At 41.6% G+C, this 25,735-nt stretch overlaps 2 protein-coding genes across 5 annotated transcripts in view; one reads left to right on the top strand and one right to left on the bottom strand.

Moving 5' to 3' along the window:
* Positions 1–25,735, bottom strand: part of LOC126175356 (uncharacterized) — a 280,513-nt gene that overhangs the window by 244,311 nt on the left and 10,467 nt on the right. The window contains exon 2 of the mRNA XM_049922109.1: positions 3,965–4,333. Within this exon, the coding sequence (XP_049778066.1) occupies positions 3,965–4,299 (335 nt within the window). The 5' untranslated portion in view covers positions 4,300–4,333. The remainder of the gene's footprint in view (positions 1–3,964; positions 4,334–25,735) is intronic.
* On the top strand, positions 4,944–25,151 carry LOC126175361 (uncharacterized). Of its 4 annotated transcripts, none has more exons than XR_007535555.1 (4): positions 4,944–5,057; positions 5,304–5,458; positions 24,151–24,248; positions 24,801–25,151. XR_007535555.1 is itself a non-coding variant. In XM_049922133.1 (3 exons), the coding sequence occupies exons 1-3, from the start codon at positions 17,029–17,031 to the stop codon at positions 25,028–25,030; spliced, it is 288 nt and encodes a 95-aa protein (XP_049778090.1). In that variant the 5' UTR covers positions 17,023–17,028; the 3' UTR covers positions 25,031–25,151. The 4 variants fall into 4 exon arrangements, 2 of the variants coding, with proteins under 2 accessions (XP_049778090.1, XP_049778080.1); XR_007535554.1 differs by having other exon boundaries at positions 5,304–5,480; XM_049922133.1 differs by lacking the exons at positions 4,944–5,057; positions 5,304–5,458 and adding an exon at positions 17,023–17,107 and having other exon boundaries at positions 24,920–25,151.

Below are 25,735 nucleotides of genomic sequence, written 5' to 3'. Positions count from 1 at the left end.
ACATACCCCCATAAGAAAAAATCGCAGGGGGTAAGATCAGGGCTTCTTGGAGGCCAGTGATGAAGTGCTCTGTCACGGGCTGCCTGGCGGCCGATCCATCGCCTCGGGTAGTTGACGTTCAGGTTTCATAACTAACCTTTTTCGTAGGACTCTCCATACAGTTGATTGTGGAATTTGCAGCTCTCTGCTAGCTCTGCGAGTCGATTTTCCTGGGCTGCGAACAAATGCTTGCTGGATGCGTGCTACATTTTCATCACTCGTTCTCGGCCATCCAGAACTTTTCCCTTTGCACAAACACCCATTCTCTGTAAACTGTTTATACCAACGTTTAATACACCACCTATCAGGAGGTTTAACACCATACTTCGTTCGAAATGCACGCTGAACAACTGTCGTCGATTCACTTCTGCCGTACTCAATAACACAAAAAGCTTTCTGTTGAGCGGACGCCATCTTAGCATCAACTGACGCTGACGCCTAGTCAACAGCGCCTCAAGCGAACAAATGTACAACTAAATGAAACTTTATAGCTCCCTTAATTCGCCGACAGATAGTGCTTAGCTCTGCCTTTTGTCGTTGCAGAGTTTTAAATTCCTAAAGTTGTGGTATTCTTTTTGAATCACCCTGTATAATGAAGGAACACTCTGATAGATAAATAAATAAATAAAATAAAAACAATAATGAGATTTTGATCAGGGGGTGCAGAAGTGTTAACCTTTGACACTATCCACTGCGCCACCACTTTGGTTGAATGTGTTAAGAGCTAAAAGGCATATAAGACTACCTCAAAATCTGTGGCCATCATTTTCTCAGAAATGATAGATTATCTGTGGATAAGATGGGTGTTCACTTATTTTGACCCTGTTCCACTGGGGAAAGTTTCCACGAAACTGGATTATGGCACTTGCCATGTTCTCCCCATTAGAGGTATCTTTCTGGCATCAAATGAAGAGTCATATAACTAAAAACATCACAAGAAGTACTTTTGTTTTGAATACCTACATTTTTTGTCAACGATGCTGTACTGAACACACATTTATTTTCCCTAGTCTACACACACTTCAAGAATTAAAAAAATTCCACACATATTGCATACATGCATTAAATTAGGCCTTTTTCCATACTTACAAATTAGAAATGAAAAATTGAGATAGATTTCTCAGTCTAGATTACACAAAATTAAAAATAATTTTTGTATATACCAGCAAAACCTTTTTCAATAAAGCCTAGCAGAGCACAGAGCAACTGCAAGGCTAGATACATAAGTTGAATCAAGGCTAAAACAATGCACAGTTCAACTTTAATAATTTTCTAAATAGTAGCATTAATGGCAGTTAACACAATTTTTTTTGTGAAAAGCTCATGCCAGCAGTGCTGGATGTAATTTGTATTTGATTAAATTGTTTTAGGGACCGATGACCTCAGCAGTTTGGTCCCATAGGAACTTGCCACAAATTTCCAAAATAAATTGTAAATGGTCTTCATATTGTAACTTATATACCTAAGTTAATAATTAAAGAAGTCATAAGTCATTTTCTTCTACCAATTAAGTGTCCCACGCACAATTTCAAGATGTGTATGCAGACTGACAATGACTCGCAAACACTGACTATTGTGTATAAACCAATAAATAAATTTCTTCCGATTTGAGTTAGGAAGATGGCTCCTGGGTCAGTTAAAAGAAACAGAGATTGTAAAGAGTTTCAAAGGATGCACTGCCTGAAACGGAGGAAATGAATGCAAATGGATAGTTTTGAGAGATGAAATAAAGAAGGCAGCAAATGATCATGCTAGCAAGAATCAAGGCCCAATAGAAATCGTTGGATAACATAATGGATACTGAATTTAACTGACACAAGGAGAAAATATAAAAATGTAGAAAATGATACATGCAGAAAGGGGAATAGAGACATAAAAAAAATGAAATTGAAAGAAAGCGCTAATTCACAAAACAGGAATGACTAGAGGAGAAATGTGAAGCTACAGAAGCATGCATAAGGGAAATACAGATGCCACCAGCAGAAACATTAAAGAGACCTTTGGGGAAAAGAGAAGCATTTGTACGAACACTAAGAGCTCTCAGCTACCAACACATTACTAAGTGAAGAAGGAAAGGCTGAAAGGTGGAAGGAATATACAGAAGGGCTGTACAAAGGAAACGAACTTTATGACAATATTATGGAAAGGGAAGAGGAAGCAGGTGAAGCTGAGATGGGGGATATGATTCTGTGAGAAGAATTTGACAGATCACCGAGAAACTTTAGATGAAACAGCTCAACTCCAGGAGACAACATCCCCTCACAGTTTTTGAGATTCATGGGAGAGCAAGCAACAACAAAACTATTCCATCTCATTTGCAAATTATATGAGACAGGTAAAATGTCATCAGACTTCAAGAAGAATGTAAAAACTTTGATTCTAAAGAATGCAGGTGCTGAATGGTGTGAGTATTGTGAAACAATCAGTTCAGCAAGTCATGCTTTTAAAACACTGAGATTAATTATTGACAAAATAATCAAAAATCAATGGAAACCTATGGGGGCATATGTATGTATACAGCAGTTGTAGATTTACAGAAACCTTTTGACAATCCTGGCTGAAATCTAGTCTTCAAAATTTTGAAGGGAGCAGTGACAAAATACAAGAAGCAAAATGTTATCTGCAACTTGTGCAAAAACCAGACTGCAATTGTAAAAGACAAAGGACATGAAAGAGATGCAGCAGTTGAGAGAGGGATGAATACTCAACTTTTTTGATCTGTATACTGAGCAAGCAACAGAGGACAGTTTGAGGAGTTCCAATAGAAACTTCAAGATTAGCAGAAACATCATAATTCTGTCAGACATAGAAAAAGACTGGAAACATCAATTGAACAGAATGGATCGTTTCTTGAAAAGAAATTATAAGATGAATATAAACAAAAATAAAACAAGAGTAATGGAATGTAGTCGAATTAAATCAGATGATGCTGAGTGAATTAAATTAGGCAATGTGCCACTAAAAATAGTAGATGAGTTTTGCTATTGGGGCAGCATAGTAGCTGGCAATGGCTGAAGTAGAGTGGATATAAAATGCAACTTTGCAAATACCAAGGAAAGCATTTCTGCAAATAGCAAATTTGTTAACATTGAATAAAAATTTAATGTTTTAGGAAGTTTTTTTCTGAAGGTATCTGTCTGGAGTGCTGCCTTGTATGGAAGCGAAAAGTGAACGGTAAACAGTTGACACCAGAAGATAATAGAAGCTTTTGAAACGTAGCATTACAGAAGAATGAGGAAGATTATGGGAGTAGAGTAGATAACTAATGAGGAGGTACTGAATTGGTGAAAAATAAACTTCTGGTACAATTAGACTAAAAGAAGAGACTTGCTGATACAACATCCTGAAGCATCAAGAAATCATTAATTTGGAAACTGAAGGTGTGTGGAGGCAAAATTGTAGAGGGAAACCAAGACTTGACTACAGCAAGCAGGTCCATCTGACATGTTGCAGTATTTATGGAGAAATGAAGAAGCTTACACAAGACAGCCTAGTGTGGAAAGCAACATCAAACGAGTCTTCATACTAAAGACCACAATAACAACCACTGCCTTATGAACATAACACAAACCTCGAGTTTGCACCATAAATATAAGAACAATCAGTGGATGAGAATGTAATAACTGGTTGTCACATATGGTAATTTAATCAGAATTTTACTTGAACCATGAACGACTGGAGTAGTGCAACTGTTACCATATGATGAAGTAAAGGGCCATAAAAGGAAAATGAAATACGTAAAAGGGAGGCGGCACATGCATTTCCACTTATGACAAGGACTGCTGTATGTTATCATATTACCAAATCCTGTGAGAATAAAAGAAATGTGTTTTGAGTAAAGGGAGGAAGAACAAATGACAAAGAACACATTCCACTTAGTTAACTTACTTGAAACCTTAATGTTGGGCACAAAGTAGACACTAACCTGGCAGGGTAGCTGCAGTGTTGCACTTGTATTGGGTGGTATGGAGGTGGTGGCTGGTAAACCTGACAGAGTACAGGCTCCAGAGAATAGCCCATTGGGACAGCAGAGTAGCGACACACGGCAGGATCTGAGAGAGCAGCAAATAGGCGTCGAGAAGATGGTGGTGGTGGCCAGTAACCTGAAGGGCTGGCATCATCTCTGCCCCCATAATGTGGCCTCGCTGTATGAACTTGTTGACTAGACTTCTCTAGCCATTCTTCCAGATAAACACACTGCTTATGGTCATGACGCTTCTTTCGCTTGCCTGCAGAATGTGGCAAAAAATTTCCATTCATTGTCTTCTTCACTGTTTCACTGTGTAACACATGACTGAAAAAAAGAGGATAAACAAAATATTACATTTTTCACTGGCTGTTGTTGTTAGATTCAAACAACACCAAGCTAACTGAAAAATAAACCACATGTATTAATTTAGTGTAATGAATGTGTTTTTATATTTTGTATGTTCTTCCCCATGGCTTCCAAAGGTAAAAGTTAAATTCTTGGGTAATACTTAGACTTTCATTCTAACATTATTAAAAATTTCTTCCACGTCTTTCAGCAAAAAAGTTGTTTTAGTTTTCTGAGTATTTATTTAATGCTTGACAGTCCTCGCGTGTGACTTCAATTTTGTAAGTGAATTCATTATGATTATATGGAGACTATCTCATATTTTATGTTCTGGTATTTTTACTATGAAAAGGAAAGTTGCTACTCAATATAGCGGAAATGCTGAGTTGCAGATAGGCACAACATAAAGACTGTCACAAATAAGCTTTTGGCCAGCAAGGCTTTCATCAAAAATAGATGTCCGACACACACACACACACACACACACACACACACACGACTGCAGTTTCTGGCAACTGAAGTGGGGCTACAGTTGCCAGAGATTGAAGTCTGGTGTATGTATGCGGCGCGCGTGTGTGTGTGTGTGTGTGTGTGTGTGTGTGTGTGTGTGTGTGTGTGTGTGTGTCTCATCTTTCTGGCCGAAAGTTTATTTGCGATAGACTTTTTGTTGTGGCCATCTGTTACTCAGCATCTCTGCTATATGGTGAGTAATAACTTTCCTTTTCATAATATTATTACATTCATTCCTGGATTTTCCCACTGTTTGACTTGTTTTGGTATTTTTGTAGATAATCGTTTTTTAATTTACTTTTCTGTATTTTCCATTTTGGGCCCATCCCTACACATTTAATGGTGTCTTAAAATCATAAGTACCATAAATTAACAGTTCCTAAATTGTAAGCTTTAGGATCAATACTATAATTATTTTATATTTTCAAACTTTTTGCAGATTAAAACTGCATGCCTGACAGAAGATCAAAGCCCGTTCTACAGAGAATGCACTAATCAACTAAACTATTTTGGCATGACTAATGAGACAGCTTCATTACCGAATACGTTGCAAACTGAAATCTGATCTGAAGTTGTAGCTGTATAACTCAGTTGGTAAAAGTTTTACCAGAGAAAGGTGAGGTTCAGGTTTGAGCCTTGATTTTGAAAAAATTTAGATTATCAGTAAGTTCTACAGTGGTACACATTACTCTGCAGACTAAGATATTCACTCTGGATTGTGTATTCTGCAGAGAATGCTTTTATGTCTCCTCCTGTGAAGTACAGCCTTCTTCATATTTGAAATACTGATCAGTGATTATGTTTATAACTGGAATGTTATAAATTAATAGTTTTCAAATCATGTATTCTCAACTCAAATAGGAGAATTATAGCGAATTTGTTCAGCTCTGCTTTCCCTTATTTTTAACAATAATGGAGCATCACTCCAATCTTTCTTTTACCTATACCATTTTCTTTCAAGTGGGCTTGAATAAATTATACCTCTAGAGCTTTGGAATGGCTGTATTTAGATGTTGTTTTTGATTATAGGCATTTGTTGTTATTTTAACAAAATACCCTATGTGAAACTCTATAACAAATTTAGTTACCTATTTTCTTATCTTCACAAGCAATAAATCAGAATAGCTACTCTAGACAGACATTGTATAGCCTTAATTATTTACAAAAAAATGAGGTTATTCATAACAGCCCAACTAACAACAGAACTTATCATATTATTATTGAATAAAATAACATAAAATGGTATAGTGTCAATTATGGCACCTAAAATAGCTTGAATTCTCCGTAGGATTGACGTACGCAAAAAGTGACTGGGGATTTATAGGACTTTATTTCACTCCCCACAAAAAAAGAAAAAAGTAAATGTCCAATTCTTTGAGAAATGCTTGCGGAGAACACTAATCCCCTAGTTGGTTTTATAATACATGCCACAATGCCTTGATAATATTCAAGCATGCTTGTTGTGAAGACAAGGTATGTTACCCACCCATGTTCATGGAGCCGGTCTTGTAAAATACCAGCTGTGTCCATGGGAGAGAAGAAATCTTTTAAGATATAAGCCCCTGTCTACAGGAACAAATGAAACATAACACTTAAAATGATTTCATAGATGTTACCAATGTACTTTCCTTTCGGTGTGATCATAGGAAGCAAAAACTATGATTTTATTACCTAAAAAAACTATTACAGATCTGCTGGCAAACCTCACAGCTGGAATAAGACAGTCTGAATTGTACACTTCTCTCAGTAGTTCTCCATTCCTAAACAAACTGCATTATAGAATAGTGTAAAACAGTATTGTTGGTCTAAACTACGTGTTTCAAGATGAATAGTATCGTTTATGTGTAAATCTAAGATTTTTAAGTGCCGCACATTTCTTTTTTTCTATTTGAATGACTGTGAATGATTTATCATGCAACAAAAACATCAAATAAACATTTCTACCCATGAATGTGTTGCACATCTTCTCACTGTCATCACCTTTTGGAATTTCGTTTCAAAGAGTTTCTCATAAAAGGTTTATATTCAAAAGTTTGTCCGGCACTTTGGCTGTTGAAAAATTGTAAAAATAAAAACAGTTAGGTCCCAATGCACTACAAGAGCACTTCTGTGCAGGAGAGTTATGTCTGAAAATTTGTGTTACCCAAGTGAAAATAATGACACTGCATTGAAATACTTTCATGTTTTGTTTTACATTTCAATTAGCAACTTATCGCCCTCACCCCAAGTTGCTTTCCAGTGGTGCCTCTCTCATCACCAGTCCATACTAGCAGAAGCAGTTTGAGGCTCAGTATATCATTGAATACCCTGTTTGGCACTTGTAAGGCTGAAAGCTCATCTGCTGTCTCTTCATTAACCGCCTCCTCTTATCACAGATTTTCAGATAGAGAGGAAAGGTATTTGGGAATAGTCTTATCTTTCTAGTGACTTACTTCTGTTGGAAAACATAGAGTTTACACACAACCTTTTTATACAACTGAACTAGGAAAACTACTATAATGCGTTTGGAAAAAATGCTTTGACATTTGATGTATAGTGAATAACAAACCAAAATAAATAATTAAAAGATACACAGAAATAGGTATGCCACAGAAAATTAATAAAACATTAATAAAAGCTGCAAGTAAATCAATAATAAAAACAGAAAAAAAAATAAAAAAGTATCTCCAAATGTATTATTTACATGAACAAAATTTAAAATTTTCTAGCCAGGCAGACTACTACCAGGCAAGTCCCCATTCCTTCTGCCCAACAATGCCACAAAATGCAACTACAGGGTGTTTGGCAGAATTATATCAGATCTACAGTGCACCTTTCAAATGACTGGCAACAAAGTGCCCAGACACACTTGGGAGGGTTTAATTTCTACTAAATGTGGTAACGGAATACAGAAATTAGTAACTAATATAACTGACATCAAAAACACACATCAACATAATCTGCTTAAATCACCACACACTGCTGTTCACTGCTAGATGGGAAACTAATTTAGTCATCCATTATGGCAAGAAAGGCATTCTTCCAGGGAACAATATTTCCTGCTTCACAACTGCTGCTTGTTCTTCCATTTACTGAAAGACTATGCTTTCCTTTCAAAGCTCAATAATCTCATTATCAAATCATGTCTAGAGAAAGATACTGGAAAATCTGCTCCTGATGAGAGCAGATACTTTCAGTCCCTGCTGTGGTCTTCAATGGAAGAGAAGTATGATGCAGCTCTCCAGGTTGTTCAACCCTTTGCAAGCACACTATGTGATCAAAAGTATCCGGACACCTGGCTGAAAATAACTTACAAGTTCGTGGTTCCCTCAATCGGTAATGCTGGAATTCAATATGGTGTTGGCCCACCCTTAGCCTTGATGACAATTTCCACTCTTGCAGGAATATGTTCAACCAGGTGCTGGAAGGTACCTTGCAGTATGGCAGCCCATTCTTCACGGAGTGCTGCACTGAGGTGAGGTATCGATGTCGGTCGGTGAGGCCCGGCACAAAGTCAGCATTCCAAAACGGTGTTCTATAGGATTCATCTCAGGACTCTGTGCAGGCCAGTCCATTACAGGGATGTTATTGTCGTATAACCACTCCGCCATAGGTCGTACATTATGAACAGGTGCTCCATCGTGTTGAAAGATGCAATCGCCATCCCCGAACTGCTCTTCAACAGTGGGAAGCACAACAGTGCCTAAAACACCAATGTAGGGTTGTGCTGTGATAGTGCCACACAAAACAACAAGAGGTGCAAGCCCCATTCATGAAAAACACGACCACACCATAACACCACTGCCTCTGAATTTTACTGTTGACACTACACACTCTGGCAGATGATGTTCACCTGGCATTCACTATACCCACACCGTGTCATGGGATCACCACATCGTGTACTGTGATTCGTCACCCCACACAATGTTTTTCCACTGTTCAATCATCCAATGTTTATGCTCCTTACACCAAGAGAGGTTCCGTTTGACATTTACCGACATGACTTGTGGCTTATGAGCAGCTGCTCAACCATGAAATCCAAGTTTTCTCACCTCCCACCTAACTGTCATAGTACTTGTATTGGATCCTGATGCAGTTTGGAATTCCAGTGTGATGGGCTGGATAGATGTCTGCCTATTACACATTACGACCCTCTTCAACTGTCAGTGGTCTCTGTCAGTCAACAGATGAGATCGGCCAGTACGATTTTGTGCTGTACGTGTACCTTCACATTTCCACTTCACATCGGAAACAATACACCTAGGGATGTTTAGGAATCTGGAAATCTCGCATACAGACGTATGACACAAGTGACACCCAATCACCTGACCACGTTCAAAGTCCGTGAGTTCCACAGAGTGGCCCATTCTGCTCTCTCATGACGTCTAATGATTACTGAGGTCGCTGATATGGAGTACCTGGCAGTAGGTAGCAGCACAATGCACCTAATGATAAATGTATGTTTTTGGGGGTGTCTGGATACTTTTGATAACGTAGTGTATCTTCATCCTTGTGTAACTGCTGCAACCTACATCTGTTTTAACATGCTGACAGTATTCAAGCCAACAACTTCTATTTTCCACATTTACCTCCATTACCAAACACAATTCTTTGATGTTTCAGTATGTATCCTATCATATAATCTCTTATTTTAATCAGATTGTGCAATAATTCTTTTTCAGTTCAGTATCTTCTCATTGTATAATGTACCGGGTGATCAAGAAGTCAGTATAAATTTCAAAACTGAATAAATCATGGAATAATGTAGATAGAGAGGTACAAATTGACACACATGCTTGGAATGACATGAGGTTTTATTAGAACCAAAAAAATACAAAAGTTCAAAAAATGTCCGACAGATGGCGCTTCATCTGATCAGAATAGCAATAATTAGCATAACAAAGTAAGACAAAGCAAAGTTGATGTTCTTTACAGGAAATGCTCAATATTTCCACCATCATTCCTCAACAATAGCTGTAGTCGAGAAATAATGTTGTGAACAGCACTGTAAAGCATGTCCGGAGTTAGGGTGAGGCATTGGCGTCAGATGTTGTCCTTCAGCATCCCTAGAAATGTCGGTCGATCGCGATACACTTGCGACTTCAGGTAATCCCAATGTCAATAATTGCACGGACTGAGGTCTGGGGACCTGGGAGGCCAAGCATGACGAAAGTTGCAGCTGAGCACACGATCATCACCAACCGTCGCGCACAATAATACAGCTTCACTAAAAGCGCCTTTTCAGGTAACGTCAACATGCTGCGACTGCTGGCACATCTGATTCTCTCTCTCATTACAGCTCCTTTTATACACGATTGTCATGCGCAGTCACTGACATTTTGCTGTCCAGCACCATCTGTCAGACAGTTTGTGAACTTTGTCTCTTTTTTTCTAATAAAACCCCGTTCATTCCAAGCATGTGTGTCAATTTTTACCTCTCTATCTACATTATTCTGTGGTTTATTAAGTTTTCAAATTTATACCGACCTTTTGATCACCCGGTATATTTATCTAAACTTTAGCATTCTTCAGTAGCACCACATTTCAAAACCTTCTATTCGCTTTTGTAAAACTGTTTACCATCCACGTTTCATTTTCGTGCAACACTATGTTCCAAACAAATACCTTCAGAATATACTTGTTAATATTTGAATTCAAAGCAAACAAACTTCTCTTTTAAAGAAGTGAAGTTACTGCTATTTCCAGTCTGAATTTATATCCACTCTACTTTGGCCATCATCTGTTATTTTGCTGCCCGAATAGCAAAACCCATCAATAATTTTTAGTTCTTATTTCCTAATCTAATCCCCTCAGCATCACCTGATTTAATTGAAATGTATTTCATTACCCTTACTTTAGATTTGTTGATGTTACACTTATAATACCCACTACCCATTCACTCAACTCCTCTTCCAAGTCCTCTGCCATATCTGAATGAGTTACAAAGTCACTGTCAAATGTCAAAGTTGTTACATTTTTATCCCTGAATTTTAATTTTTTTCCAATTTACTACTTATTTTGCTTTACAGAGAGCTTAATCTACAAATGAGCATCATTGGGGATAGACAACCCTCTTTCACTACCTTCTCAGCTACCATTTCCCTTCCACAATGTTCAACTACATGGCTATTCAAAAAGAAGGGTCAGTTTTCAAACTTTTATTGCTTCCAAACAACAAAAGACAGAAACACAATTGCAATGTTCCTGGAAAGAGAAAAGCTGAAATTATTACGCATTCAATGTGACCACCATGTGTTACATGACAAATATCAAAACGGAAGCTCATTTCCTGCCACACATGAAGCACCTGGCCTCTCATTGTCGAATTTGCAGCTTCAAAAATGTGATCTTGCAGGCTTTCAAGAGTGTCAGGCATGGGGGGAATAAAAATGTGTGATTCAAGTGTATTTCATTACCTTTGTTTTAGATTTGTTGATGTTCAAGTCCAAGTCCTCTGCCATCTTTGAAAGAATTACAAAATCATTGGCAAACTTCAAAGTTGCTATATTCTTATCCCTGAACTTTAATTTACTTTCCAAATTACTCCTTATTTTGCTTTATTGTGCTTAATCTATAACTGAGTAACCACACAAATAAAAGTCACAAGGTGTGAGGTCTGGGATGTTGGATTGGAAGAGGAGGAACACAAGATGATTTTCTTTGCCAGTGGCCTCCCAGATCTCCAGACCTCATCTTGTGATTTATATGTGGGGTTGCGTAAATGTCTGCATTTTTACCACCCTATGCCTGGCACTCTTGAAAGTGTGCAACATCGTTTTGTTGAAGCTGTGAATTGAATAACTAGAGAACAGCTGCTTCATGTTTGGCAGGAAATGAGCCACCATTTGATATTTGTCGTGTCATACATGGTGCTTACATTGAACACACAAAAATTTGAACTTCTCTTACCAGGAACGTTAGAACTGTGTTTCTATCTTTTGTAGTTTGGAAACAATAAAAGTTTGAAATCTGTTCCTTCTTTTTCAATAGGCCTGTACTATAACTACAGTTTGATTTTGTTCCCTGTAGTTTATCATTGCTACCTTCAGAATTTCAAAAACGAGGGGAAGGGACCAAACTGCTAGGTCATCGGTCTCTTGTTCTGAATAAAACAATGCCACAAGGGTAGGAATAAAACAAGTGAGACTGACAACACAAAACGGAGAGAAAGGAAAAACCACAAGAACGACAGAAGGACAACAAACACTTAAATGGACAAAAGGGAAGAGGAAAACCACAGAAACACAAGAAACAGGTAGAAGAGATTAAAATGACAAAACAGATTACCATACTGGCTGACCTTGAAAATAAAAAGGAGAAGCCAGCCACTCTGCAACACATTAAAACCTCCACCTTAAAATCACTAAGGTGGAGGACACAGAGGGACAATGGACATGCGCTAAAACTTAGACCAAATTATAAAACCCACCCGCATGAATAAAATGTAAAACTAAATCAGCAAATGAGGCATTGTCAGATAAAATTAGGGGCAATTAGTGCGGTAACCGAAGACTTTGTCGCAGGGCAGTCAAAGTGGGACCGTGCACCAGAATATGGGCCACTGTCAACCAGGCACCGCACTGACACTGAGGCGGGCCTTCACGACGCAGGAGGTAGCTGTGGGTTGCTCAAGCACGGCCAATGCGGAGCTGGCAGAGAACCACAGAGTCCCTGCAAAAGGCCCTCATGGAAGACTGCCACACATTCATAGTCTCATTAATGGCACGCAGTTTGTTGTGCGATTTCGTCTCCCAAATCTGAAAAACCTAGCGGCATAAAAACGAATGCAGGTCAGTTATTGGTATGCCAATCTCCATGAGCAGTTTTCTTGTAGCCTGTCAGCAAGTTCGTTGCCTGGGATTCCGATGGGTCCTGGGGTCCACACAAACACCACCGAACGACCGGACTATTCCAGGGCATAGATTGACTTCTGGATGGTCACTAGCAAAGGATGACGAGGGTAGCACTGGTCAATAGCTTGTAGGGTGCTCAAGTAGTCAGTACACAGAAGAAACAGTCCCCGGGGCATGAACGCATCTGCTCAAGAGTATGAGATACAGCCATCAGCTCTGCAGTGAAAACACTACAACCCATCGAGCAATTCAATATGTCCTCCATGGACATATGCGAAGCTGACGTGACCATCAGCCATCGAGCCATCAGTTGAACCACTTCATGGCCTCGGTACATGTCAAGAATCAAGAGGAAGTGACAGCGGAGAGCCACGGGGTGAACTGAGTCCTTTGTGCCACGTGAAAGGTCCAGGTGAAGCCTCGGCCTAGGTGTCCACCATGGAGGTGTACGCAAATGGACCTCAAGTTTAGGTGGTAAAGGCAAAGACTCCAATTCCGATAGAAGGGATCGGAAGCGAACTGCAATTGTAAGCCCTCACCTGAGCCGCCGATGCGGGAGATGAACCGCCATGGGTGGGAAATGGAGACGGTAATTCGGATGCACAGAAGGACTACAAACCTCTGCGATGTAACTGGTGAGCAGTTGTGCACGCCTGACCTGCAACAGAGGGACTCCAGCCTCCGCCAGGATGCTGGTCACCCCGGACTCGTCCTAAAAGCTCCCGTCGTTGGTCGAACGCCACAGTGGTGCACTGGGTCGAGTAAACACAATGCTGAGGGCACTGCCGAACCATAAACCACACTACCATAGTCAAGGCAGGATTGAACAAGGGTTCTGTAGAGCTGCAGCAGCGTAGAGCTATCTGCACCCCAGTTGGTGTTGCTCAGGCAGCGAAGGTCATTGAGGTCCTGCCAGCACTCCCGCTTCAGCTGACGAAGATGAGGAAGCCACATCAATCAGGCATCGAAAACCAGTCCTAAGAATCGATATGTCTCCACTGCTGTGAGTGGATCATCATTAAGGTAAAGTTCTGATTCTGCATGAACGATACGACACCAACAGAAGTGCATGACACATGACCTTGTGGCTGAAAACTGGAAGCCGTGGGCTAGAGCCCATGACTGCGCCTTGAGGATGGCTCCCTGTAGGTACCGCTCAGAAACACCAGTACTGGTGGAGCAGCACAAACCTGCAGCTGCTGCTAGACCATTAATGGCCACAAAAAAATAGAAATACACTCAATACACAGCCCTGTGGGATCCCATTCTCCTGGATGTGGGGGGAACTATGGGAGGCACCAACTTGGACATGAAAAGTACGAAGTGACAGGAAATTCTGGATAAAAATCGGGAGCGGGCGTCAGAGACCCAAAAATCGGGAGCGGGCGTCAGAGACCCTACTCGTATAATGTGGCAATGATATGATGCCACCAGGTGTATAATATGGCAAGGATATGATGTCACCAGGTGGTATCATATGCTTTTCAAAAATCAAAAAAGACGGCAACAAGGTGTTGGTATCTGGAAAAGGTTGTTCAGATGTCAGACTCGAGGGTCACAAGATTATCAGTGGTAGAGCGACCCAGGCGTAATTCTGTCCCGGCACGGAGCCAGTAGGCCACGTCACTCCAGGACCAAACCCAACCGCTGACACACCATAAGTTCCAGCAGCTTACAAAGAACGTTGGTGAGGCTGATGGGCTGATAGCTATCCACATCAAGTGGGCTTTTGTCAGGTTTGAGCATTGGTACGATGGTGCTCTCCTGCCAGTGTGATTGGAAAGACGCCATAGCACCACATTCGGTTGAAGATCAGGAGGAGATGTCACTTGTAGTCAGACGGGAGATGTGTAATCATCTGACTGTGGATCCGGTCTGGCCCAGGAGCTGTGTCGGGACAATGTGCAAGGGCACTGAGGAGCTCCCACTCTGTAAATGGGGTGTTATAGGGTTCACTGTGGCATGTAGTGAACGAGGGGACTTTCCCTTCCATCCACCATTTGAGAGTGTGAAAGGCTGGGGAGGTAGTTCTCTGATGCAGAGGTTCGAGCATAGTGCTCAGCAAAGTGCTCGGCAATCGCGCTTGGTCGGTAGATAACACGCCATTTATGTTAACACCGGGAACACCTGTTGGGATATGGTACCCGAAAACTCGTTTGAAATTTGCCCAGACTTTGGAAGGTGACATATGGCACCCAATGGTTGAGACGTATCTCTCCCAACACTACTGTTTCTGTCTTTTGATAATCTGGCGAACGCGGGCACGGAGCCATTTAAAGGCTATGAGGTGCTCCAGGGTGCCGCTGTAGAGCTCGCCAATGGTCCTTAATTGCCTCAGCGACTTCCGGCGACCACCAAGGGACTGTCCTTCGGCGGGGGCACCCTAAAGAACAAGAGATCATGTTTTCTGCCACAGAAACGATCATTGTAGTTACCTGCTCAACCACCACATCAACATGTGGGGGAGATTCAACGGTGACAGCAGAGGTGAAAGCATCCCAGTCTGCCTTGTTTAAAACCCATCTGGGCAGGCATATATGGGCCTGACGCCAAGGGCAGTCACAGGAAGATGGGGAAGTGGTCACTACCTCACAGGTCATCATGTGCTCTCCAGTGGATAGATGGGAGAAGGCCAGGACTGCAAACTGAGAGATCAATGGCCGAATTTGTGCCGTGGGCCACACTGAAATTTGTGGGGGCCCCTGTATTTAAGAGGCAGAGGTCTAACTGAGAAAGTAAGGTTCCAACATCTCTGCCTTGGCCAGTAAGATCGGTGCCACCCCACAAGGGATTATGAGCATTAAAATCTCCCAAAAGTAGGAAAGGTTTAGGGAGTTGATGAATCAGTGCAGCCAATGCATTCTGGGGTACTGCACCATCTAAAGGAAGATATACGTTCCAGACAGTTATTTCCTGTGTCGTCCTTATCCTGACAGCCACAACTTCAAGAAAGGTTTGAAAGGCCACATGTTCACTACATACCGAGTTCAGAACAGACGCAAACTCCACCTGACACACTATTATAGTCGCTATGTTTCTCGTAATATCCCCTATAGCTGTGAAGGGCAGGAGTCCACATTTCCGGGAACCAGGTTTCCTGGAGAGCAACGCAGAAAGCACGTGTAAAGCTTAACAGTAGCCACAGCTCAGCCAGGTGGTGGAAAAAACCACCGCAATTCCACTGGAGGATGACGTTATCGTGAAGCTGGAAAGGCATTAAGTGCTCAAGGAGGCAGGTTATGCCTCAGGGTCACCTGCTGCCACCAATTGAGTATTTGTAGCCATTTCTATGGTGGATGAGGCATCAGTGAGGTCCAGGTCTGCAGGGGACGCTAAGATTTCCACCGCATCCTCAGATGCAGAATTGATAGGGAGTGGTGGTGTTGGGGTCAGCAGAGGGTCCAGTTTCTTAGCAGTCTTCTTAGTTTGCCTGCTCTCTCGCTTCTCTTTAGGGGCATGCTGGGACAATTTCTCCGAAGCAGCTTCCGGCATGGAGGAAGACCGTGAAGCTCTTTGTCCAGCAGCTTTTGGCTCCTTGAGCCACTGGTGAGTGTTCGCCGTGGCATTAGTAGAGATCTTGGTAGAGAGGGGCCCAAGGGACCGCACGAGAGGAGCCGGAGGAGGCTGTTACTTCTCCAGCAAGGAGGAAGAAACTGATGTCCCCTGCATATGCGGTGGGCAGGGGGGTGGGGGGGGGGGGGTGTTGCTCCCAAAGTAGGTGCTTTGAGAGCAGCGGAGGAAGATTTGCCCCCTACCACCAAGGGGGCAGATGTATTCTGGTGGCCCAGAGGGCCCACAGCTTGTGACACAGAGTGAGGAATCACTGGCAGTTGGGATGGCGACGGTGACATTGCTCCAGCATATGTCGACGTCAACTGAATGGGGTGTAACCTTTCAAATTTACGTTTAGCATCTGTGTAAGTCAATCAGTCCAGGGTCTTGTACTCCATGATTTTCCACTCATTTTGGAGTACTGGGCAGTCTGGTGAGCAGGGGAGAGGTGCTCCCCACAGATGATGGAAGAGGGAGGTGGCGCACATGGTGTATCTAGATGCAGTGGACGATCACAGTCTAGACATGTGGTGCTGGAAGTGCAGTGGGAAGCAATGTGTCTGAACTTCACATAGGGGGAGCGACATATTGTTTAACGTCACAGCGGTAAACCATCACCTTGACCTTTTCAGGCAATGAATCACCCTCAAAGGCCAAGATGAAGGGACTGGTAGCAACCCTGTTGTCTTTGGGTCCCCTGTAAACGCACTGGATGAAATGAACACCCCGTCGCTCTAAACTGGCGCGGAGCTCATTGTCAGACTGCAAGAGGAGATCGCGATGGGAAATGATCCCCTGGACCATGTTGAGGCTTTTCTGGGGAGTGGCAGAAACAGGAATATCGCCCAGCTTATCACAGGTGAGTAACGCTCGGGATTGGGTTGGGGATGCTGTCTGAATCAAGACTGTGCCGTTTCGCATTTTGGACAGCGCTGTCACTTCTCCAAACTTATCCTCAACGTGTTCAACAAAAAACTGAGGCTTCGTAGGTAGAAAGGAGTCCCCACCACTCCTGCTACAGACGAATATAGCGAATATGGCTCACTCCGTTCTGTAGCCCTACATTCCTCCCATGGTGTAGCGAGGGAGGGAAACGGCTAGGATCATACCTGTCGGCACTGTATTCTATCTTGCCCTTCTTGGAGACTGCTGGTGCTGTACGGTCACCAGCAAGAGATGACTTAGTCTGCTTCATTATGGGTCATCCACCCTGATGCCCCTCACTCCAATCAGGGGCTCTCCCCACGAGCACCACCCAGCCACAGCAAAGGCCAACTGGCAAGATGGCCGTTGCCAGGAGTTCTGATGGCTAAGGAAGACAAGCATCTACTCCCTGGCATACATGGGGAGTTTACAGCTCAGACATCAACAGTGCAATCCCTGTGTTGCCAGGGGCCTACCACCAAATGGGTACATGACGGCCCCACCACAACGGACTGGCTACCATGCTGGATATTGGGCGCAGAAAAATCCAATATTGTCATGGGGGCGAAAAAGGACAGGAGGCAACGGAAGAAGATGACATACCCCGGAAAGTGTCCTTGCCCAAATAGATGAATTGCAGGTGGAGATGCAAACCCATGACAAGATATTCAGGAGATCAAATCTAAGGGCACTATGGGTAACTCATGCATCATGTATGGCATTCTTCCCCATATGGCCCACACTTCTGTAGAATTTTGAAAGTTGCAGGCCAAACCATAGAATGGGACCTGCACTCATAGGGCTGAAAAGTGAGAGACTCCTTTTAGTTGCCTTTTACGACAGACAGGAATACCTTGGGCCTATTCTAGCTTCCAGGCCTGCAGGGGGCAAAGAGGCAATCCAGTCAACATTGTCAAAAGCTTTCTCTAAATGAAACAATGGAAAATCTAGGATGGAATGTAACAATATTAGAGAAGGAAAGTTGCCACTCACCATATAGCAGAGATGCTGAGTTGCAATAGGCACAACCAAAAGACTGACACAATTATAGCTTTCGGCTATTAATCTTTCTCTAAATCTATAGATATGTGATCTATAGATACTTGAACAGTATCACAAATCAAATGAGTACTAGTAATGACTCAATGTATTTTATTCTAGATGAAACCACTGACAGGCAGAACAAATACGTATTGAACATTTCACTAGGTCCCCTGAAAGATAAATGAAGTCCTTGCTTTTATTGACTTACTTTCTTGAAAAAACAGACGATGTCACTGTGACACAATGTTTCAACAATATATGTTTGGTGTTGTGGCTTGATATAGTGTTCAAGTATGGCTAGTACATGCAGATGAAGCTTCTCACATGGGACTTCCTGGCAGATCAAACCTTTGTGCTGGACTGGGATCTGAATCAGGGACCTTTGCCTTCCGCAGGCAAGTGCTCTACCAACTGCGCTATCCAACACAACTCACAAGCTGCCCTCGCAGCTTTACTTCTGCCAACACCTCATCTACTACCTTTCCAATTTCACAGAAGTTCTATTTATTCTGCAGGATTAGTACTCTTTCTTCTCTGCAGTAGAGTGTGTGCTGATCTGAGACTTCCTCACAGATCAAAACTGTGTGCCAATCCGAGACTCGAACCTGGTATCTTTGCCTATCATATGCAAGTGCTCAACCAACTAAACTATCAACATGACTCACAACCTGCCCTTACAGCTTTACTTCTGGAGTACCTCATCTCCTGCCTTATAAACTTCACAGAAATTTTCCTGCATATCTTGCAGGGCTAGCACTCCTAGAAGAAAGGATATTAAGGCACCATAGCTTAGCACAGTCTGGGAGATTGTTTCCATTATAAATTTTCACCCTGCAGCAAAGTGTGTGCTAAGGAGAGCCATCCTGGCTGATTGAAACTTTCTGCCAGACTGGGACCCAAATCTGGGACCTCTGTGAGGGCACATCATGAGTCATGTATGACTAGCTCATTTGGCAGAGCACCTGTCCACAAAAGGCAAAAGCCCCAGGTTTGAATCATGGAGCAAGAAACAGTTTTAATCTGCCAAGGAGTTTCAAATCAGTACACCCTCATTCTAGAAGCTTCTCACCTGTTACTTGCATTTCCCAGTTTCAAGTCTATGTTCTGCAACTTTAAATATGTGACCTCACAGGCATATTAACAACGAGTTTGGGAGGTATTAAAAGAATAACTTATAGCATGCATTAAAAAAATGCCTTCAAACTTCCTTTATAACATTCCTTTTTTATGGGTAAATAGCTGAAAGCAGTAGTGTTTATCTTCAACCGTTTTCAAGCTGTAGGCAGATTTTTAGGTGCTCTGTGAGATGATTCTTCGGCAGTAAGAAAAGCTAAAGACCTAGGAGATAAACAAGAACTATACGTCAAGCTTTATGTCATGCATGGACACACTTCCCTGAAAACAACCATGAGAAAACTGGTGGAAGGGTGTTTCAAAAAAGAAGCAACATGAACCATTTTGACAGACAGGGTACACATAAAGGTACTGGAGAACAGAAACTCAAGCAAATCTTAGCCAAAAGCTGTGGATGTTGAGAGAGCGGAAACAAACAAGAATATTGATTATTGTTAAAAATGTGCACATATTGGATCTTTTGCTGTAGAACATAACTTCTCTATTCAAAAACATTTTCTGAATGATTATAGATGAAGTCTCACTCCAAAAATAAAAAGATTTAAATCTTGAATGTTATTTGTTTCAACATTTTTCTGGACTATACAGAATGTTCAGTGAGGTGTTTCACAAGCATTCATGCGAGTGAATTCCCTTGGGAGGTTTGTGTTTTAATAACTCATACATACAGTCCATAATACACATTTACATTTGGAACCTTTTCAGCACTTTTTGTGCCTAAAGTGCTGCATCTCCTTGTCACATTTTTCATCTAAAAATGCTGCATCTGGTTATGTGTGAAGCTTCTACTTTGCATCCATGTGGACCACAAGATGTGTGACAATAGCAAGTCTGTCATGAATGTGTTATTTATGCAGTTCCCATCACACTTGTTTCCACTGATGCTGTGTTCTCCAGGAACACACTAACCGCACTAATCACTTTCACAATAGTGGTCTATTTGTTAGAGATAAACAAATCTCTTTAATTGTCTCCATTCCCTACAGTAAGCTTAGTTTTTCTTTTGCTAATGTGTTTATCAGATAAAGTCGATCCCTCAACTTACTAATAATGAAACTATACACATGATTACTTAATTTGTGTTTAATGAATTATATTCATAATGTCTCACTGTGAAATGAATAAAGTCATTTGGTTTAAGAACATAATTTTCTCAATAAAAATATTTATTTATCATGATCTCATTAGTGCCATCAGGCCCTCTCTTACAAATATGACTACATGTTGGCCATTTATGTGAGTGGTTCTGTCATTAAACTAAATTAAACTCCACACAAACAGGCCATGAAGGCAAACTAGCCGCCATGTCATCTCAGTCCACTGACATCTCTGGATGCTGATATGGAAGGGCATGTGGTCAGCACACCGCTATCCCAGCCGTATACAAGACCGGAGCCACTACTTATCAATCAAGTAGCTGCTCAGTTTGCCTCACAAAGGCTGAGTGCACCTTGCTTGCCAACAGCATTTGGCAGACAAGATTGTCACCCATCCAAGTGCAAGCCCAGCCCAACAGTGCTGAATTTTGGTGATCTGACAGGAACCAGTGTTACCATTGTGGAAAGGCCACTGGCAGTTCTGTCATTAGTCATTTAAATTTAATAACTGAATAAACTGAGAAATTCATGCATTCAATAGAATTTTTCAAGCAAATATTATTTCATTATGCACCCATTTGTGCAGCAGTAAGATTCACTTCTGAATAAGGGAAACCTTTTGCATTTCTAGCACTAACTTTTACCATCACTACTATTATTTTCAAACTGTAGTTAATACATATCAACAAATGACAATATTATAAAAATGATAAATTACTACTCACCGTATAGTGGAAATGTTGAGTCACAAACAGGAACAACAAAAGAACTGCTATACAGGTAATTTTTTCGCCAAAAAGCCTTCTTTTGACTATAACAACACACACACACACACACACACACACACACACACACACACACACACACACAGTCTCTGGCTGGCGAGGTCAGACTGCAAGTAACTGTGCATGACGGGAGAAGCAATGTGGGTGGTGGGGGGTAAGGAAGAGGCAGGGAGGGGGAGGGATAGCAAGGTAGGGATGAGGGGTGGTAAAGTGCTGCTTGTGGGAACATACAAAAGTGGAGAGAGGGTAGGGCAGCTAGATACAGTAAGGAGGTTAGACAGACGGCAGGATGGGGTGGGGGTGGGGGGAGGGGGGGGGGCGGGGGAAGGAAGGAGAGTGGGAAAGGAAAGAAGGAAAAAGAATGTGGGTGCGTTGGTGGAATAGAAGGCTGTGTAGTGCTGGAATGGCAACAGAAAAGGGGATGTGGGTAGAGAATAATAATGGAGGTTGAGGCCAAGAGTGTTATTGAAACGTAGGATACATTGCAAGGAGAGAATCCACCAGAGCAATTTAGAAAAGTTGGTGCAGGTAGGACGGATCCAGGACAGGAGGGACTGAATGACATTCTCCGTTAAGTGTTTCGTCTACCTCTCATTGTGGCCTGAAATGAGGAATGTCCTACCCACTATCCTTCCCACCCCTCCCACACTGGTATTCCGCCACCCGCCGAACCTACACAATATCCTCATCCGTCCCCGGACATTCCTTGCTCCCAGCACCTTGCCTCATGTCTCATATCCCTGTAATAGACCTGCATGCAAGATCTGTTCCATACATCCCCCCCACTACCGACTAATCCAGTCTGGTCACAAGTATCATCTATCCTATCAAAAGTAGGGCAACCTATGAAACCAGTCATGTGATCTACAAGCTAAGCTGCAACCACTGTGCTGTGTTCCATGTGGACATGACAACCAACAAGCTGTCTGTCTGCATGAATGGCCATTGACAAACTGTGACCAAGAGGAACAGTTGGACCACCCAGCAGCTGAGCACATCACCCAACGCGATGTTTTTCATTTCAATGACTGCTTCAAAGCACGTGCCATCTGGATCCTTCCTACCAACATCAGCTTTTCTGACTTGAGCAGGTAGGAGCTCTCCCTGCAATATATTCTTCATTCCCGCAACCCTCCTGGCCTGAACCTTTGTTAGTCATTGTCCTTCACACACCTATCCCCTTGCCTGTTCCCATTCCAGCACTACACAGCCTTCAATTCAACCAACATAGCCACAGTCTTTCTTTTTCTCTCCTTTTCCACTCACTCCACTCCTCTCCTTTCCCTCAGTCTATCTTCCTGACTGCACCTGGCTGTTCTACCCATTCTCTACCTCATTCCTGTATAATCCCACAAGCAGCACCCTTTCCCTGCTATCCCACCCCCTTTCAGCCTCCTCCTTATACTCCCACCACCCAGATTGCTTTTCCCATCATGCACACTTGCTCACCATGTGGCCTCAGTGGCATGAGATAGTGTTCGAGCGCGCGCGCGTGCGTGTGTGTGTGTGTGAGAGAGAGAGAGAGAGAGAGAGAGAGAGAGAGAGAGAGAGAGACTTTTATCAGAAGAAGGCTTTTTGGCTGATAGCTTACTTGTTTAGCAGTCTTTTTGTTCTTCCTGTCCACAACTCAACATTTCCACTATAATATAATAATATTGTTATTATTCCATCCTGGATTTTACATATCAATAAATGTTATATACACTGCCAGCAGGCAAACAAGCACCCACGGGCACACACAGGCAAAAGACTGATATGCAGGCAGTCAGGCAGACGGGCCAGAGCCTGTGCAACAGTTCTGCACTACCCGAGCCCATGCATATAGCATTTGCCATGGGGTTAGCAAAATCAAGGTGCAGAATGTGTGTAATTAGGCCACCTGAGTGGTAGCCTATACTAGCTGTTTCTGCCCGCATGCAAACTGAGGGATCACAGCAGTGCCCATGCCAGTGGTTTAGCTAGGTGGGTGCAGTTCGCAATGGGTACCGGCTCGGTGGCAGAGACAAAATTTGGTGGGTTCTGTACAATGAGTTGTAAAAACATATTCTTTTCCATCACTTCATTCCTAACATTTCTGGTGGCAGGCCGGCTACTAGAAAGTGTATGGACTGCACCTGACCCATTTACATGCCTTTGTGGATTTTACAGCTTGAAATTATTTTAACCCAGTGCTTGAGACATCCATGTCAATTACCTCAGAGATGCTGGTTTTTGCATTATAAACTGAGAGTGCATCAACAAGTTGCTACAAGAAAATGGTACACACTGCAAAACCTTTGGAAGTTTCTGCTGTTTTAAAGCCAAGCAATCTGATTAAAACTTTGAAAAAACTTCCCATGACTGTAAAAATTTTAGTTGTCAATTATGATGAGATTTCTGAAGATGGTATCTTTGCAGTAGTTCCATACCTAAGAAGATTTCAGCAAGTTGCCAAAGTTCCAAACGAAGAGTCTCTTTGCCGAACATGTTTAAGATTCTCACAGTTTGTAGTTTAACAAGAATTTTCCAGATATTTCTCAACTTCATTTTAGAATCAAGATTTTCCTTAAATCTGTCTGTTTCGGTAGCATCATGTGAAAGAAGTTTTCCAAAACTCAAATTCATTAAGATTTATCTTAGGTCCATTATGAGCCAGGTATGAGGCTAGTTTGTTAATCAAAACTAGTGTAGCTAAAGGTATCAATTTCTATGACACAGTTTCAAAATCTGCAGCAGGAAAAATGTTAAAGTCACCAATTACTAATATCTTTGACTATCTGTACAGCTTCTTTAACAATCAACAAAAACTGTGTTATTTATTTTTTTTTAAAAAAGGTGTTTTAGTAATTTGTTTCCACTTCTAAAAACTGTTTACGAAATTTTTACCATTATACTTTGTTTACTTGCTTCTCCCCAAAAATCATTTGACATTTTTGTAGAGACGGTGGGGGTTGGGGGACAACAAGTTACAGCTGTACACCCAGTTCCAAACTACCACTGGAACATGCACTACGGGGCCAGGCTGGAACAGCCTAACGTAAGTGAATAAAAGTATTTTGTTGTTGCTCTTTGAATACCTAGCTTTTTAAACACCTGTCTACATGAGATTTGACACTATTCGCCAGATGATAGTCTAACAGCATGTTTCTATGTGATTACTTTGTGTAAAATTACCCCATAATATTATACTAGGTGACATTAACGAATGGAAATTGTCAAAGTAAGCTAATTTACTGATGCTTTCTGTGCCAAAATCAGTAAGAATGGTGAAACAGCTACTAACCCTAGAACTGTGTACACCAGGGTCACTCTAACCCTTGGGTTTTTTGTTTGCCACTGTGCGTGCATTACTGCAAATACACAACCTACTGTCACCAATGTAAATTCAGCATTGGGTGACATCCAGTAGAGGACAGATGTTTGAAGTTGTGAGAGATTACTGTTTAATCAATTTGACAGAAACATTTTTTGAAGGTCACTGTGACCCTGGAGTGCACATTGTGTAACAGTTCTGTAGCTGAGTGTGAAGTACATTTATGTGAAAATGACACATAGGAGTGACAATATACTAATGGAGGATGCCTTACAGGAAGAAGTTTGAAGAACTAAATTGTGAAAGTGAAGTACACGATTTTTGTGATGAAAGTGATTCTGAAGCTGATACTCCTACAGCAGTTGTGGATAATTGTAAAACTGATCTGTCTACAGAAACTTCAGACAGCGATGAAGAAAATACAATTGTCCATGGCAAGAATGGTGATTGTTGTTACACAGCTGTCCCTAATAGTTCCAAGTCTGCCAGCTGCTGATAACTTGTAGCCCATATTCCAAGAGTGTGGAAACAATAAACGAACGGATTTATGAATAACTGAGAACACTTCAAAATATTCATGTAATATGTGCATTTCATTAAATGACTAGTATCTTCAGCTAATTAAACTGCAAATAAAGTGTTTCAATCCAGAACACTTTCAGGTTTTTTCATTGAAAAGCTTCCACGAGACAGTTTTTACTTAGTTTTGAATTATGGATTCATTAATACAAATATTACATGACGGAAGTGAAAGAAAATGAGTTTAGTACACGAGAGTCCAATTTAATTATAAAACATTCTATTTTCCGGCAATTTCTCCGGCACTTAATTGAGGGTCAATCTAACCCTGGTGTACACTTTGCATGACAATGTCAGAGGTGTACACTATATTACAGGTCAAACTAAATAAATCATATTTGTTGGAATTACTACAAGTTTATACCACAAGATAGTAATGGACAATTTTAATGCCCATGTAGAGACTAAGAAGGAAAATGTCTCTTCAATAGTGAACAGATTGTGTATCAGAAACAAAACAGGAAACATCTTAGTGGAATTCACAATAAAGAATTGATGCACATCTTAAACTTTCTGTCAGATAAACCCAGGCATAAAATGGACATGGAAATGACAAAAGAGAATTAAAAATGAGAAGGGTTATATACTGTCAAACAACACACAAATTTTGCACATTATGTCAATCTTAAATC

The sequence above is a fragment of the Schistocerca cancellata genome, chromosome 1, assembly GCF_023864275.1.
Source record: "Schistocerca cancellata isolate TAMUIC-IGC-003103 chromosome 1, iqSchCanc2.1, whole genome shotgun sequence".
Lineage (NCBI taxonomy): Eukaryota > Metazoa > Arthropoda > Insecta > Orthoptera > Acrididae > Schistocerca > Schistocerca cancellata.
The sequence above is the reverse complement of the archived record's forward strand: the minus strand, read 5'-3'. Positions and strand labels throughout refer to the sequence as shown.

Excerpts from the sequence above, each read along its gene's own strand:
- LOC126175361 (XM_049922123.1), top strand. The coding sequence starts at position 17,036 with ATGATCCCCTGGACCATGTTGAGGCTTTTCTGGGGAGTGGCAGAAACA. Across the intron at positions 17,108-24,150 it reads TATCGCCCAGCTTATCACAG|AGACGGTGGGGGTTGGGGGA; the intron begins GTGAGTAACGCT and ends ACATTTTTGTAG. Across the intron at positions 24,249-24,800 it reads CCAGGCTGGAACAGCCTAAC|GAAGAAGTTTGAAGAACTAA; the intron begins GTAAGTGAATAA and ends GATGCCTTACAG.